Source organism: Globicephala melas, chromosome 11, assembly GCF_963455315.2.
Source record: "Globicephala melas chromosome 11, mGloMel1.2, whole genome shotgun sequence".
Classification (NCBI taxonomy): domain Eukaryota; kingdom Metazoa; phylum Chordata; class Mammalia; order Artiodactyla; family Delphinidae; genus Globicephala; species Globicephala melas.
In genome coordinates, this window is record NC_083324.2 from 102,384,978 (window position 1) to 102,401,908 (window position 16,931).

The window sequence follows — 16,931 nt, forward strand, 5'->3', positions numbered from 1 at the left end:
ATTCATCAGCCTGGGGGGTCTGGTAATTTTGATAAGAAGTCACCTTAAATAGCGGGAAGCCTGGGGAGTGTAGACTGGCGCCCTGCGTGGCTGACCGGGGGAGAGTCCCCGTAAGAGGGAGACTCTTCTACATAAGAAATTCTGTGAAGGCCTGGTGTTTGAAGGAGCCCATCTATGGATGGCATTACAATTCTCTTCCAAGTTATAAGAAATTTAGAAATTATTTTCTGAGAGTTTCTCCATTTTTTGGTAGTTATTTTTAAATATCCATTTTTATAGCTTTTTTGGGGTGTAAAACGTATGAAGTGGAATAACCAATAAAGTAGAATCCCTTTCCTAAGAAAGCAGCTATCCTGTTTTACTAGTTTACTGTGTTGCATCAATCTGTTTTTCCATACAGCTGATAAATTTCAAAAGGAATTTGAGTCAAACATTGTTTGGCTCTATAGTGTGTTATGTCATAGTGAGCAATTAGTAGAATTATAGAATTGTATTTTGTTTCTCCCTGTTACTGGAAAGAAGGAACCAAGAAAACAAAGCACTGAATATTGATATTAAACACCAAGAGATTATAATTAAATTTAACAAGTGATAAATGTTATCTGTTAGACTTTCAATTTGTTACTATAAATATTTTTCTAAAAATTTGTATTGGTTTTAGGAACAGAGACTGTTAATAGTCCTGAGTAATTGCTGCTACCTAGAACGTCACACCTTCCGAAATATCGCAGAACATTTTGAAAAGCACAACTTCCAGGGAATAGAAAAAATAACACAGGTAAATGGATCGCGTTAAATGGACAAGTGGTGGTGTCATCCGCTTCGTTCCCAGCTGTTTCCTCAGCCCCCCACCCCCGCTCCTCCCCGCGCCCGGGCCCTCCTCCTCACAGCTCACTGGAGTCACTGAGGTAATGCTCTCCTCTTTCTCTAGAGCAAAGCCCTCTCAAGGTTAGAGCTTTTCAAAACTGAGGGAGGAGAAGGAAAGAAAGGCTTCAAAGCCAGATCTTTAGGAGTCATCTCTGATTTGGCTTCTTTTAGGTTAAAGCTTTTACTTCCAGCCGACAGCAAACCCTGAGCTTGGAGAGCCACCTCTTCTTCCTCCCTCCCGCTCCAGGGGGCCACAGCATTGCTTCTGCTTGCCTGCCAGAGCACACGCACACACGCGTGCGTGCACACACACTCCTGCACGCGGGCACAGCTCTAGGTTGCTTTGTCTTACCTGAAAAGTACATACCCTCCACTCTTCAGTCCTGCCTGTAGAAAGGTGGACAAAAATGAGCCCTGTATAAATCAATGGAGTAGTTTTTTTTAGTGTTACACTTTGTTGATTCTACTTTTCAAGTAAGCAGAAAAGGAAAAAATGAAGTAATCATGTTATTATTAAAGGCTGCTTGGTTCCTGGACAAAAGTTTATCAGATTTCTAAGTAAAACTAAGCTAGAACCACTTTTCTAATGTCAGTACAGTTTTCTCAGTGCAAAGAATAAGAAAGATAGTGATCTTGTTAATCTTATAATCAAAAAGTGCTCTTGATGGATTGCATACTTTTTACAAATGATGGTTCCAGTTCATGAACTAGATTGGGATTTTTTTTTCAAAGATTGAAAATGTCAGAGTGGGTGGCTGTGTCTTGTTTTCTTGCCTTTTCGTAAAGATTAATCATCCTGATGAGAAATGTTGTGACTTAAGACTTTAGGGCCAAATGTCGAGTTTATTTCCAGAAATTTTTGTGTTGAGAACTGCAAGGTGCTCTCTTGCAGTAGAAAGTTAGTATCTGTAGAAAGTGGGCATTTTATTTTTATGCAGTAACAATAATGACACATTATTATTGAAGAAATCTTTTATCATTTGAGAAATATATGAAGTGATTAGGAACTGCATATAACAAGCAGGGAGATTTTTAGGTTTTTACAAAGTCATGAGTGGGAATTATCTGTTAGGTTCAGTTTGTATCATTAGGAAGAAGAATGAAATTGACATGCAGATGGGCTTTGATGTCCTTCCCAGCCTTTGTCCAGATTGTTCTGAGACAAGGTGATATGCAGGATCGGGGGTGGGCTATTTTGGGCACTCAGAATTTGGAATTGAATATTTTGAAATCATTCAGTTGAGTATTAAAGGAATAGACAGTAAACTAGATTTATAGTGTTTGTGCCGATTCTGTTTTTTATGAGTGAATTCATTAATTTCATGATGACAGTCAAGTAAAATATATTTCTTGAATTAAGGTATAAAAGTTGCCAACTGCCACTGTTTTTCACGGTTCCTTTCTCAAATGACAGATAGCTCGGGAGGCCCAGATCCTAGAACAATCCCAGGGCACGTGGGTCCCATGAACATTGGTTATCTGTTCTCTGGCTCTGCTCTGCTCTCAGAGGGAAGTGCTCACCGAGGGCTTCTGCCTGGTGTGCTTCTACCAGATGGGCCCCACCTCTCTCAGGTCTCCTTCAGGCTGCAGGTGGGGACTTTGCCAAGGGTCCTCCAGGCATAGTTCCTTCTGCTTTCTTGCTCCGCCAGGAGCTCTACCAGGAGCGGCACAGAAATGGCCAGCCTCTTCAGTCCCCTTTGTCTCAGTCTCCATCTTCAAGAGTAGAATTAATTTTTACATAGGAACAGTACGTGCATAATCACGCTTGTTAGGCGTTTATTAAAATTTAATCATCACTCATCCTTTAAAGCTAGAATGATTTTTATACACAGTTTTATTTGATGAAAATAGCTCTGTGAAGTAATCAAGGAAAGTATTATTAACTCCATTTTTTTCATGCAGAAAAATGCTCGGAGAGGTTAATGCCTTGACCTGTAAACAGCAGAGCAAAGCAGGACTCAAAATTAAGTTTTCTCGTGCTAAATCCAGAATGCTTTCTGGCCAAGCACCATACATATATTAAGATAAAGAACAAAGTTGTTTCCATGGAAGCACACCAAAGGAATAGGACATGAAGCCGGTTGACTAATGTATATCATTTCAGACTTGATGAAACAACATTAAATAATAAACATTAAATTTATCAGATCAGAGTATCAACTCCTCTTTCCCTACAAGTTACGTCCTTTAAAATAGGCCCCATTGTAGGCCTTCAGTGGATGTGCTGTTTGGAGCCCGTACAGCAGGTGCCAGCCCTTGAGTACTCTGTGTGTTTCCACGTGCCGGGCCAGCGCCTTTGAGTTTTCCTCAAGTCTTGGAAGTGTTTTTCCAGTCACGCATTTTTTTTCTTTATTATAAAAGTAAGACCTAATTATCATTTTTTAAAAAGAGAAATACTGAAAATCTAAAAAAATTTTTAAATCATCTATAATGCGCCAAAGATGAACACTGTCTTATTCTAGTATATATAATAATTTAGTGTCTTATATATACCGTATACCTGTGTGTATATATGTTATAAAAAAAAATATGAAACTTTTTTCCCAATTCTGTTTACCTTGAATGTATCTTTTTCTATCGGCTCTTCTGTTGTGAGCACTTTTCCATTTTTATTAACTATTTTTGTAAAGATGAGTTTTATGGCTTTATATTTGTTAGTGCAGATGTACCATTTTCTAATTTTTATTATTTTAACTTTTTTCCTGCTGGTTATTTTCACTGTTGTTACTGAGAGGGGAAGATAGTCTTTGGTCACATTTCTTACTTCCTCACAGTGGATTCTTACAACTGGGAGTACAACTCCAAAGACTCCTGGTGGGGTTTGCCAGATTGCTTTCCAGAAGCCGGTCTCACCACATTTGGCCATCATCGCTGATTATAGTTTCTAATTTGATAGGTAAACATACTCTTTCATGGTATTTTCATCTGCATGCCTTTCTCTGCTTGGTAGGTTAACACTTTTTCATATGCTCATTGACTGTTTACAGAGTTTTGCGTTCTAAGTGTGCACCCCAGGTTAACCACAAATCCTTAACTCTTTGAGACCTTTGAGAAAGGAAAACCAGAGCTATATGCTTAATAAACCTTAGCTTGTAATTTTATTGCGGTAGCTGTAATTACATAATTCCAAGGAATTTTTTTTTTACATATATTTTAACCTGTGCCAGTCTTTTAAAAGGAATTATCTAATTTAGAGTTTGGATAATTGCAGATTTTTGACCGACTCAGGAATGTAGTCATAATGGCCATTAAAGTCTGGCATGAAATGCTTGATTGAGGTTTTATTTGAAGCCCCTAAATCTCTTTCAGGTATTCCAACATGGAGGTGGAGAAAGGACAGGTGTTTTGTTTTTGTTTTTTTTTAAATATGTCCAGGGAAGGTCCTTTACAGCAATCAGTTTTAAAGGTTTTTGAGTCACTTGAACCATGGGTACCATATTTTACATATTTGATTATTTTTAGCTTAATTGTATATAATTCTCTTTTTTTGCTGCTGTTTTTATTTATTCTAGTTAAAACTTTGTTTTTTAATACAACTTTTAAAAGTCAAACTCCATTTACAGTTATTACAAAATATTGGCTCTATTCCCCATGTTGTACAGTATATGCTTGAGGCTGTCTTACGCCCAGTAGTTTGTACCTCCCCTCTACCACTGGTAACCACTAGTTTGTTCTCTATATCTGTGAGTCTGTTTCTTTTTTGCTTCAGTCACTAGTTTGTTGTCTTTTTTTAGATTCCACATATAAGTGATATCATCCGGTATTTGTCTGACTTACTTCACTAAGCATAATGCCCTCCAGGTCCGTCTGTGTTGCTGCAAATGGCAGAATTTCATTCTTTTTATGGCTGAGTGGTATTCCATTGTATACAGAGACCACATCTTTCTCCATTCATCATTCAGTGGGCACTTGGATGCTTTCAAGTCTTGGCCGTTATACGTAGTGCTGCTGTTTTTTCACGTAGATGTTGTTTCAGAGATGAGAGAGAAGCTCAAAGTCTGTTTGGAAAGTTGGGGATGTGCAGGGCATAAGTGAGTAAAACCATTGATTCACCACTTGGGCGCAGGATGTGGGTTCCGAAGTCAAAACCTTGAACCCTGGCAGATAAAATTCAACCACTGGAGTTGTCTTTTACCCCACCCCTCTTCCCATTTCCGTCCTCATGCGGGCGCTCCGGGCCCTCCTCAGTCTCTTCTCGTCTACTCCCTCCGTCCCTTTGTCAGTGGTGCCCGTGATCTTTAACCTGCAGGCCGTTTCTCGGCTTCGGATCTGTTTCCTACGAGACGTCTTCGCTGGAAGTTCCCCTGGTATATCAGGTCATTGTGTCCAAACCAAAATGGCCCTCCGCCTTCATGCCAGCCCCTTTCTGTGCGTCCTTGTCTCAGGCGGCCAGCTGGGCCCTGGGGGTGTTCTGGCCTCCATCTCTCGGGACGGCTGATGAGCGTCCTCTGAACCTGTCTCCACCTGGTTGGCTCTTCCTGCTCAGGCACGGCCCTTCATCAGCCGACCACTGTGCTTTCGCAGGAGCCTCGCTCCCTGGCGCTCTGTGCCCTGAGTCCCTTCGCTCTGCACCATCCTGCAACTCCCGTCTCAGATGCAGGTGTCTCGTCCCACAGAGAGCCTCCTGTGGCATGGCCCTGTCCTGTTCCCCCAAAGCGCGCACGGGCGAGGTCCTCTGCTCTTCTTGTGGTGCTTCCTTCAGATGCTGGAGTCGCATTTGACCCCTCACATTGTGACTACTTTAATGTTGGTTTGCTTCTTCTCTCGACTAAGTTCTTTTCAAATATTTCTATATGAAATGTTTTATCCCTACAGAGGAATAGCTCTTGTGTAGATGTGAATTAGAAGAAATTGCAGCTGAAGAAATGCAGTGTCGTGATCAGGACCCTCGGTGCACATTTGCATCACCTCCCTCCTCTTGTAGAGTCACTTGTGCATTTTGTGGTTCCTGATTAACACGTTGTTTACTGTTACCTGTTTCTGAGTTTTAAATAGCATCAGTGGGATCACAGGCGTGCATTTTTCTGTGACTCCTCTTTCTACTCAGTACTGTTTTTGAGGTTTATCCATGTTGCTGCATGTAGGTTATGCTAATTTGTAAAATAAGTTAGAGTGTCTCCTTTTTTCTTCTTCTGAGAGTTTATATAGAGTTGGAATTACAGTATTCGTTATCTGAATACTTAGAAGAATTCTGGTAAAACTTTCTGGGGCTGTATTTTCTTTGTGAGACAGTTTTTAATGACTGGTTCATTTTCTTTAATGGTTAAAGAACCATTCAGGCTTTCCGTTTCCTCTTGTTAATTTGGGTCATCTGTGTTTTTCTTGGACTTTGTCCATTTTGCCTAAATTTTCAAATGTATTGGCATAAAATCCTTTTATAATAGTTCCATATTCTTGCAATCTCAACTGCATCTACAGTTATGACCCCCTTTTATACTTAATGTTGCATGCTTAATATTTTAGTCTTTTTTTCGATCAGCTTTGCCAGAATCTTTTCAAGAGCCAACCTCTGTCTTCACTGATCTCTCTTCGCATCCTTGTTTTCTGAGGCAGTAACTTGGGTGCTGAGCTTACTTGTTTTGTCTACACAGCTCACTGATTCCAAACCTTTCTCCTTTTTCACATGAACATTTAAGGCTATGAATTTCCCTCTCTCTAGTGGCGTGCCGCATGCTAACACATGGTGTTCTGATTGTTCAGTTTATATGTTCCAATTTTAATTGTGTGTTTTCCTTTGACACATCAGTATGTAGAGGTGTGATTTTAAATTTCCAAATTGAGAGAGCAGCTAGTTTCCATATTGGGAGTTAGTTTTTTCTTTGTTAGAGATTTCTGACTTAAGTGTTCTGATGTCAGAATATCATATTTTTAACTTTGTTGAAACTTGCTTTGCAGATGATACATGGTGAGTTTTCTTAAATATTCTACCTTGCTTGAAAAGACTGTCCTTCAGTTTTGAATACCAGGTTCCGTTTGCGTCTGTTAGACCCAAGATGTGAATTGTTCATATCTGTTCCTTTTGTTTGTTTGTGTGGTCTTTAATCTGTCCATTACTGAGAAAGATGTAGTACAGTCTCTCTTTGGCTACTTTTTAGATATTTTCTTCACCTCTAGCATTCTGTAGTTCAACTATGATGTGTCTCTTGGTATGACTTTTTTTTTTTTTTTTGCCTTTTTGCCTTTTTGCCTTGACTCTGATTGATACTTTTAAGCAGTCCTGGAAAATTCTCAGCCATCACCTCATCAAAAATTCTCCCCTTGGGCTTCCCTGGTGGCGCAGTGGTTGAGAGTCTGCCTGCCGATGCAGGGGACATGGGTTCGTGCCCCGGTCTGGGAACATCCCACATGGCGTGGAGTGGCTGGGCTGAGCCTGCGCGTCTGGAGCCTGTGCTCCGCAACGGGAGAGGCCACAACAATCAGAGGCCCGCGTACCGCAAAAAAAAAAAAAAAAAATTCTCCCCTGTTCACTCTTTTCTCCCTTCAAGAATTCCTGTTGGATCATATCAGACCTTATATTCTCCATGTCTCTTACCTTCTTCTTTCATGTTTTTTCCCTCATCTTTAAATACTCTGTAATGGTTAGGAATATTTCTTCAGATCTCTCTCCTCATCCACTGCTGCTTCTGTTATGTCTAATCTTGCTGAAATTTGCTGTCTGTTGACATTTTATTAAAGTTGTTTTTCATTCCCAGAAACTCTTTTTGGTTTTTGTTACTAAGTCAGGGAAAACAATTAACTTACTCTGGAATAGTACACTTTGAAACATTATACCAGTGTAGGAGATGGTGGCGGTAAAGTGCTTTCCAGTGGCCCTCAGATGGTTCTGCGTAGGTGGCCAAGTCAGCTGCAGGCTATAGTCAAGTAAATGGAGAGGGATTTTTGCAGTCAGGTGAAGCCTGATTAATGGGATGTGAGCTGGTTAACTTGATTATAAAAAATTCACAGAAAACCAACAGTTGGGGAATATATAGATCATAATCAGTCACAGGTTAGAACCACGGCAGAAGGAAGATGAGGAGAAGTGGCTCCCGGCAGCAAGTCCTAGGTGGTCCTTCTGTGTCAGAGTGACAGGATGTCCTGCTTTATCACAGTTTGCTCTGTTGATTTAATAGTGCCACCTCTACTAGGGATTAAAGGTTTATTTTTTAAAATTAACTATTTACTTGGCATTTATTTTGTCCACATTTGACAAGTTATGGTTCAGTAACATGAAGGAATGTCAGTTCACTGTCCAGCCATCTGTTTGTAAAGAATTAAAAATATATTAATTTGACTGAAAGTAGTAATCCAGATTCACTTGCATAGAGATTCTGATTATAGTTTGACGAGTTTATTTCTGTAGAGCTGGCTCAGTTAAATGCACTCTTTCTGTCATCTTTGAAATGAAAATAACAGGGCTTTTTTCCTACTGTGTTTTTCTTTCTCAGAAACTTATTTGTTTTAGAAGTATTCCTTCCAAAAAGTTTTTAAAATAGTAAACCAGAAAATTTAAGTTGGAAACATTAAATCACAACAATGAGATGATTTTACGTTTCGTGAACTATCTGAGTGAGCTACAGACCCTTGTGTAGACACCGGGGAAGCAGGGCATCTGCCATCTGCGTTTTGTTCCTGGACGTGCCCCCCGTGACCACGTGTGACATCAGAGCACCTTGACCTGCACGTTGCTGCCGAAGAGAGAGCTGGTAGATCATCACAAGCCTCTAAAATGCTGCCTCCTAACACGCTCTGTATTTCTCCATGTTATTACTGGTTGTTGAACTACAGTTGGCCTTGAACTACGTATGCACTGGGGTTAGGGTGCTGACCCTCCACCCAGTCGTGTAACTTAGAGTCAGCCCTCCGTATCCACCCTCCCCGTCTGTGGGTTCGTACAGTACGGTAGTATTTACTACCGAAAAAAATCCACAGATCCGTGGACCTGCACAGCTCAAACCTGTGTGAGAAAACCTATTTCTAATTACATAACTGTTGAATTAGCACCCTTTTTTCCCCTTTTCCATTAGAGACGGCTGGCCTGGAAGCCGTCAGGCCCCACCTTCCCTGAGAAGCTTTTCAGCCCCTTAGCAGTGCCCTGGTCACTCTTGCTCTCTCTGCTTCCTTATCAGCCACATTCCGTGAACATTGTCTTTCGTATGTCTTCTTGTCTGTCTGCCCTACTGGACTGTGGTTTCCTTCCTAACAGAGTTTTTTTTCACGTAACTTTCATCCATCACTCTCAGGTGGTGGGTTCGTGATAGACCCCATCCTTGCATAATAGGGTCAGGTGAACTCAGCTGACATCTGTGCTTCTCAGATGGTATGAACAGGGCATTTGAAAAATGATAATCATAGCTGCTAGCATTTATTATGTATTTTAGATGTGCTACACAAGGCTCATAAATTATCATTTCTAATCTTCACAAAAAAATTTATGAGGTGAGTATCGTTGATTCTCATTGTTTCATTTGTCTGGTACCTATCTGTGCATACATTTATTTTCAACCTTTTTTCTTAAATTGAGATATACCTTATATACAGTAAAACATATAAATCTTTAGTGTATTAGATTGCTGACTTTTTGCACAGTACCCACCACCCAGATCAAAATATAAAATGTTCTCCTTGTGCCAAGTCCCATGCAGTGGGACAGCTGCATGGGCACCCCTCTCACCGCTGTCTGACTTCTGTCTGCACAGGTTAGTTTCTCCTTTTCTTGAACTTCATGTGAAGTGGAGCCGTACAGTTTGTAGCCTCCCGTGTCTGGCTGCTTTTGCTCAGACCTGATCACTTCTGAGATTCAGCCAAATTGTGTGTCTGTTACTAATCTGTTTCTTTTATTGCAGAGTTTAGGTAACATATTTTGCTTACTCATTCTTGGTAATGGGCTTTGGGTTGTTTCCAGTTTCAGGTCTTTATGAATAAAGTTGCTGTGGGCACTGCTCTAAAAGCCTTTCTGTGGACATTTGTACTCTCTTATTTTACATATATACCTAGAAGTGGAATTGCTGGTCATGGAATAAGTTGATAGAACCTCTGACTATTCCCAAGTGGGGATATCCTTTACACTCAGCCAGCAACGTGTGAGTGTCCAGGTGCCCCACTTGCTCACTACCACTTCACTTTCTGTTTTATTTTAGCCCGTCTCCTGGCTTTTGTTGGCATTCCCTGATAAACAGTGATGTTAAGCATCTTTCTTATGCATTTAGCTGTTCATATTCAGGTACCGTCTTTAGAAGTGCCTGTTCATTTCACTTGTTCATTTGTTAATTGGGTTGTTTACCTTTCTATTAGTGATGTTAGAAATCTGTGTATATCTTTGTCAGATATATATTCTTTGAGTAGAAATTTTAAATTTTGATGAGGTTTATCTACTTTTAAAAATGTTTAGTGTCTTTCATATCCTGTCAAAATCTTTACCTGCTCCAATGTCCTGAATTTCTTTTTCCCAGAGGCTTTGTAGTTTTAACTGTTATCTTCAGGGAGATGATCTGTCTCTTACTGAGTATTACATTGTGTTCATTATTACTATAATTATACGTATACTATGATAGCTTTATAGTATGCATTGAAAGGACAGTTGTGCTCTTTTTTCCTGGTATCTCTTCATGCTGTATTGTATGGTCTACAACCTCTAGTACAGTCTAGTGCCAGCCCCGACCCTGCACTCCCCAGATTCTCACTCCTCCCATGTCGAGGGCTCAGCCCACCCCCTCTGCAAGTCCTTGGCCCCTGGGTGGTGGTGAGACCAGGCATGGACGCACGGGGCTGACACTGACCCGCTCTTCCAGCAAGAACTAGTTCATGTGGGCTGACCTTCTTGTGAAGACGGCCCCTGGTCTATACAGAGGACTAATTCTTATCTTGTTACACAGCTGCACTAGAGTGGTCTTTATTACTGAAAGTAAAATAAAAATCTTGCCTTTTTGTAAGAAGTTGGTAAAAACTGTTAAAATCTACTGAAGTATTTATTTACATTGTTTTACTTTTTTCTTCACCCTCAAGCGGACAGCTCATAATTACTCTTCTTTGTGTTTATAGGTTAGCATGGCCTCACTGAAAGAGTTGGACCAAAGGCTCTTTGAAAACTACATTGAATTGAAGGCAGACCCCATCGTTGGCTCCTTAGAACCTGGAATTTACGCAGGCTACTTCGACTGGAAGGACTGCCTGCCCCCGACAGGTGGGTGGTTTGAAGTTACTGAAGTCTCCAGATGCATCCAGAGGGGTAAATATGGATTTCCTTTTCTCAATACAGGCTGAAGATGCTTTTCTGTTTATTCCCTTTTTTTTTTTCATGTTTACTGAGGGGTTGATTTAAAGTTTTATTAGCTTACCCACTTTTTGGTAGCCTGGGGTTATTAGTACTTAAAATGGTTCAAGATATTCTTAAATTCCAGAGAATAATTAATTACACCTCATAATGTGTGATCACCTCAGTAACGTACACTTGCTTCCTATGATATTTCTTTACTTCATAGAAATAATAGACTGTGAGTGACAGTTTTATGCAATGACCTTGCAGCCTTCATCAAAAAATTTACTTAAGACGTTTGGTCACTTCTATGGAAGACCCAGTTACTGATGCCCAAAAGGTGAAAGATACAAGGAAAACGTATGGGAGTAAGATTATGATAATAATTTAACAAAGAACATTAAACTGGAGAAAGATGACTGACAGTTCCAGTATTATCGTTTTGACATCAAATGAAAGTCACTTAAATCACTTCATAATATATATTTTAGAACTAACTATTGCTTGTTGATTGAAATAAACTTTTTGATTGATCAAATAGTTGTTTCTTTGTATGAAGTACTGTAGAATACATAAAGCCAAGCAACCTACTAACATCGTTATGTCGATGTAGCGTGATGTGGAAATGGTTCTGTTCATATTAGACATCGGTTCTTCGAGGTGAGTGTGGCTGTACCAGTGACCTGCTTGCAGGTTGTTACCTTCGTTCTTTCAACTAACTGTTGTGATCACCTGTCCTTTTTTTTGTGTGATGCTTTTATTAGATGGTGATAACATTGTTTACTCTTTAATACCTTTGGTTTTTATTGTTATTTTTCATATTAGGGGTAACGATACAGTGATGCCAAAATTCTAAGCTAAGAGCCAGAATCATTAAATCAGTAATATTTTATGTGACTGCAGGTATTTAATTCCTGAAATCACCATCATTATAGACATTACGCGCCTTCTGCTTACAGCTGACCATAATTGATCTTTTTCCTGCAATGCCAGGACTCTTGTGTACCCATGTTTTTCTGTGTCCAAACTGGATTACAGTTCACATGCCAAATATATCCTTTTACAGTTTAAGTCAGAGCCTGTCAGTAACTTGCTTAAAATTTTTGCGGCATCTTCCTGCTCACTCGCGGTAAAATCCACAGAGCGGGCAGCACTGAGTCCGGCACCCGCCCCCTGCGGCCCCTCCAGCTGCTTCCAGCACACTGGGCCTCTTGTGGCCCAGACTTCCCACATCCTCCCCCAGGTCCTTCCCTTTGCTTAGACGGTAATCCTCCCTCATGTGTACTTTTGTCCTCAGGCCTCTACTTAAATATCAGGACACCAGCCATCCACCCTGCAGAGGTGACACGGCCAGTGGAGAGTAGGCATGGCGTTTTAGATTAAACCTGTGGGAATTACGTGTATTTTATGTGTAAGATAATTATCTACAAGGGAGAAGGCTGTACATGTGGTTCCAGCACCTGCCTTTATGTTGGTTGAGCTTCTTAAAGCCAAATCCGTGAGGTTGTGGGTAGTGGTCAGTTATCCAAGGTGGGTGATGAAATGCACCTTCTGTGTAAGCCGGGTTCCTGACTCCACGTGAACAGACCTCTGGAACTTTTGAACTCAACAGCCTCTGGAACTTTTGATCTACCATCCTTTTCAAAACTCTTGGGCTAGATGACTGGGAGTTTCAGTATCTTTGGACTTTAGGAAGGTAACAGTGCACATACCACATATTATGTTATATCCCCGGTAGAGATCCCTGCAGAGAAATAGGTGAATATTAGATTAGGAGTGATAACAAGATCCTTATCGGTTCAGGTGAGACATGCCACCACAAAAGTTCATCACGAATTTGCAAGTTCACAAACAGAGGCTCTTGCCTCCCGGGTTCTATGTCTCCCTTGTCTAGACTCCAGCATGGCGTGTGGTGCCTGCTCGTGGAGATTTGTTCAGTGACTGGGGTCCCCTTGCAGCTCCCACGGAGCCATGCCCGTGTCCTCGCTGCCCCACCCCGCCACCGCCTCACTCCCGCCGGGTCCGCGCCTGCTCCGCTCGGGGGTTGTTTTCGGGTCCTTTTAATCTTTCTTGTAACTCTTCAGTACACGAACGTAATAGATGTATTTCTGTATCTGTTTTTTATTTCCCTGTTTTGGAGAAATTTTTAAACAAAGATGTGAGGAGATTCCTTTCACATTCCCAGACTTCTCATCATTTCAGTTTTTTATAGAGCAGTGACTGAAAGGTTCAGAATTCCAAGGGTCAGATCGCAGAATGTTTTTCAGTAAAATCTCTCCATTCTCTCCTCAAGGGACAGTACCCAGTAATCAGCTGTGCTCGGTGCTTGGCCCCCAGCCTCTGCAGACCCGCCTGGCTGTTGCTACCCCTTGGGGGCCTCTCTCCTTCCCCTGCGACATGCATGAATTACCTCCATGGGCCCCGCTGCACCAAGCTCTTGTGCAGTTAACCAATCCCCAGTTCACAAATGAAGGGTACAGCAGGCCCTGCACACGTGCACACACGTGTGCACACACTTGCACATAGTATGTACATATGCACACACGTGCACACCCTAAATGTGTTAGCTCCTTGCAAACAGTTTCAGTCATTTGCGTGCCTATAACACCTGTGCCTCGCCTATGATTATCACTTAATACTTACTACCATCTTCTAAATTTCAACTATCCTAAGACACAAATTACTTATGACCTCCTGAGGGTCGGGGAGGGGTGGCTAGGACATCAGGCACTAACCCTAAGCTCTGGTCCCCCTGACTGTACTCACAGCCCCGTCACACTCCTCTTTACAGCCCAGCTTCAGAAAGTCGGCTGGGTGGTTCCTCAGAGATTCCATGTGAGGCCCCGTGTCCTCTCGTGTCCTCCCAACATCTCCGGCACCCCTGCGACTCCACCTCTGTGCCATGGCTGGGTCCGTGGACACGCTCGCTCTTGTGCTCCGTGACCGGAGTGCTCCCGGGCTGCTCCCTCTCCCTGGGAGAGATGGCCCTCCTGCGGGCCCTGCGGTCCCACTGCTGGTGGCCGGCCCTCAGTCTCCTTCCCCTGCCTAGCCTTGCACCCTGGCGTCCCCGGGACGCCGGCTTCCTCTGGGCTTGCTAGTCTTTCCTCGGACTCTGCCCTTCCCACGCCTCCTCCGGGAGCTTCCCTGCCCTCCCCCCCCCCCCCCGCTCCCCGGCCTGCCCTTGAGTCCTGCACGTGGGCGGTCACTGTGCCCCCGGCTCCTGTGCTACGAGCTGAGGGTGGGAGTTCACAGGTTACAGCCTCAGTGACGTGTGGGTCATGCCTCAGTTTATCTTCTGAGTACTTGCTCTGTGGTTCACAGTGATTTTTCTCAGTTGTTTTTCCGATAGGAAAGTAAATCGTGATGTTCTCGTTTCCATTAATCTTCTTGTTCACTTTTTAATAAGTACAACACGGTGGGTGTTCATATTTGTTTAACCGAAGTGAGCATGTTAGCACTTGCTTCCTGTGGAAGCTTTGTGCATCCCTAAATCTTGAGCAATTGCATTTGAATTAAAACGTGCATGTCAGGGATACCTGACATGTGAGCAGTTCTGTGCAGCATCGCTGTGCTCTTCAGGGACAGTTGAGGTGTGTCTGGCTCAATCCCTGTGAGGACGAGGGTGTGGGAAGGGCAGTGCCAGGCTCTTAGGGTCTTGGGTCCCACTGCCTCCAGATGGGTGACTGACTCAGACTGTCCAGATCCTGCCTTGAAGGGACCTGGGGTCCTTTCTCTGCCACTTCCCATCTTCCCAGCCCTCAGCGTGAGTGATGATGGATAGAAAATGATGTCATCATTATCGGGGCCACTTTTTATACAAAATTAAGCTTCTGCTGGCCTTGGGGCATTGAGGCCTGTGGCTCTGTCTTTCAGATAAACTTCCAGAGCAGACGCACACACCACTGCTTTGTCAGCCATTCATTTACCATTTCTCTGGTTCCAAAGCCTCTTAGAAATTGTTGGTTTTAGTTTCACTTTTATAAACTGTATTTAGTTCTGTTCTTGGTGTAGCTTTGACTTCGTGATCCCCAACTGAACTTCAGTCTCGCATAGTCATATAGTGATTTTTAGTTTCTTTAAAGATGACTGAAGTTTTGAGACCTCGTGTAAGGTGAACAGCCAAAATAGTTTGACTTTAGTCTTCCAAAATAATTTCAATTAACAACTTTAGTATTATCTTTAGAATTTTCATCTCCAAAATTTCATCCAAAACTGAATTTTACAAATCACGTAGGTAACCGATTGTTGATTGCAGTAGTTAGCAATAAATTTAGTTTCTGATACTGTTTGTGATGATTTTTAAAAAAAATTCAGGTGATTAATTTCACGATTCAAGAAGAGATATTCGTTAAAGCTTTTTTTTTATTATTTTTTTTTTTAGCGGTACGCGGGCCTCTCACCGCTGTGGCCTCTCCCGTTGCGGAGCACAGGCTCCGGACGCGCAGGCTCAGCGGCCATGGCTCACGGGCCCAGCTGCTCCGTGGCATGTGGGATCTTCCCGGACCGGGGCACGAACCCGTGTCCCCTGCATCGGCAGGCGGACTCTCAACCACTGCGCCACCAGGGAAGCCCCATAGCTGTGCTTTTTTAACCTGACAGTTGGATATTTAAATTCTCACCTCTTTATTTGTATATGTGTCAGGAAAGATTATTCTGGTTACTTCTGAGTCACTTAACTGACTGTGTCGTTATTCTTATCTGCAGTTATTAAGAGCTCTGAGTATTTGCATTTGATAGGTTTTAGCTAAACTGAGAATGGTCTTAGTCTTCATTTATGAATACACATGGAAGTTCATATCTTTAAAACATATTGAATAAGAAAAATAACCTTTCTTAAAATTTTCTCTTAAATATTGGTGTTCTGTCTAAAAGGCATTCAAGTTTACATATATTCCTAAAGATACTTAATAAATGAATTTAAAATTAACCATTTTTATAAAGGTAAAGTACTTAACCGATTTTTAACTCAAAAGGCCTTTTTATTAATTGTAGTCATTGACATTATCAGGAGGAGGGAAGACATTTATGTCATCGGTGATGTGAGTGAGTGGAGTGCCGGGTGTTAGCGTGGTCAGCCGGCTACTTGTGTGGGATGCATGGAACCCGGAGCAGAACGTTTTCCACATCAGTCATATGTCAGATCCAGTATTTGGAATACTGAGACTACTCAAAGTCTGTAAGAAAATATTCCTCTCATGGACAGATAGAGAATTTCCTTTCATTCACAAATTCAGCCAGTATTATCAAGTCTGGTAACATCCGAGGCACTCTACACATTCCCCAAGTTGTTCCTGCTTCCAAGGTTAGAAGGTGGTAGAGAAGCTGAGGGTGGTGCTGCGTGTGAGGTGAGATGGTGGCTCTGACCCGGGGGAGTTGGGATGCACCCGTGTCCCCCCTCAAGTCATGTGGCCTGCTCCCAGTGGCACCAAGGAGAGCAAGGCGGGACTCAGGAGGGACCAGCGCTGCTCCCCGCCCTGTGGGGGAGCCCTGGCACCAGCACCCCCAGGGCAGCTCCCGAGACCACGTCGTAACCTTGGCGTCTGTACCTGTGGTGTGTGGTTCTGTGTTTGTTATGGGGTGGTTGGCGGTATGTGTGAGGGCAGCTGTTTTGGTGAAAAAGATCACACAGCGTGAGGTGGCAAAAAAACTAAAATAGATCCGTTGTTCTCTTGTGATTTTTATATCCATTTATTTTTTTAAATTATATCATCTTGGAGCCCTTGAGGTATTTTTTTTATCCTTTAAAGTTAAAATCCAGTGCATTATTGGGGGAGGAGGGAATGTGAAAAATAGCTTCTGTGCTGTTCATTGACTGTCTAATCATCTCATT

The 16,931-nt window shown here is 42.2% G+C and overlaps 1 protein-coding gene across 6 annotated transcripts in view; it reads left to right on the forward strand.

Annotated features, from left to right (window-relative positions):
* The window catches only part of EXOC2 (exocyst complex component 2), a 155,953-nt gene that overhangs the window by 110,429 nt on the left and 28,593 nt on the right, over window positions 1-16,931 (forward strand). For 5 of the 6 annotated variants that reach the window (XR_009565703.1, XR_009565704.1, XR_009565706.1 and 2 more), the window contains 2 exons: window positions 662-778; window positions 10,888-11,029. Coding sequence is in view for 2 of the 6 variants with exons in the window: in XM_060307404.1 (XP_060163387.1) it covers window positions 662-778; window positions 10,888-11,029 (259 nt within the window). In the remaining 4 variants the exon portion in view is untranslated. The remainder of the gene's footprint in view (window positions 1-661; window positions 779-10,887; window positions 11,030-16,931) is intronic. The other variant, XR_009565705.1, reaches the window with a different exon arrangement.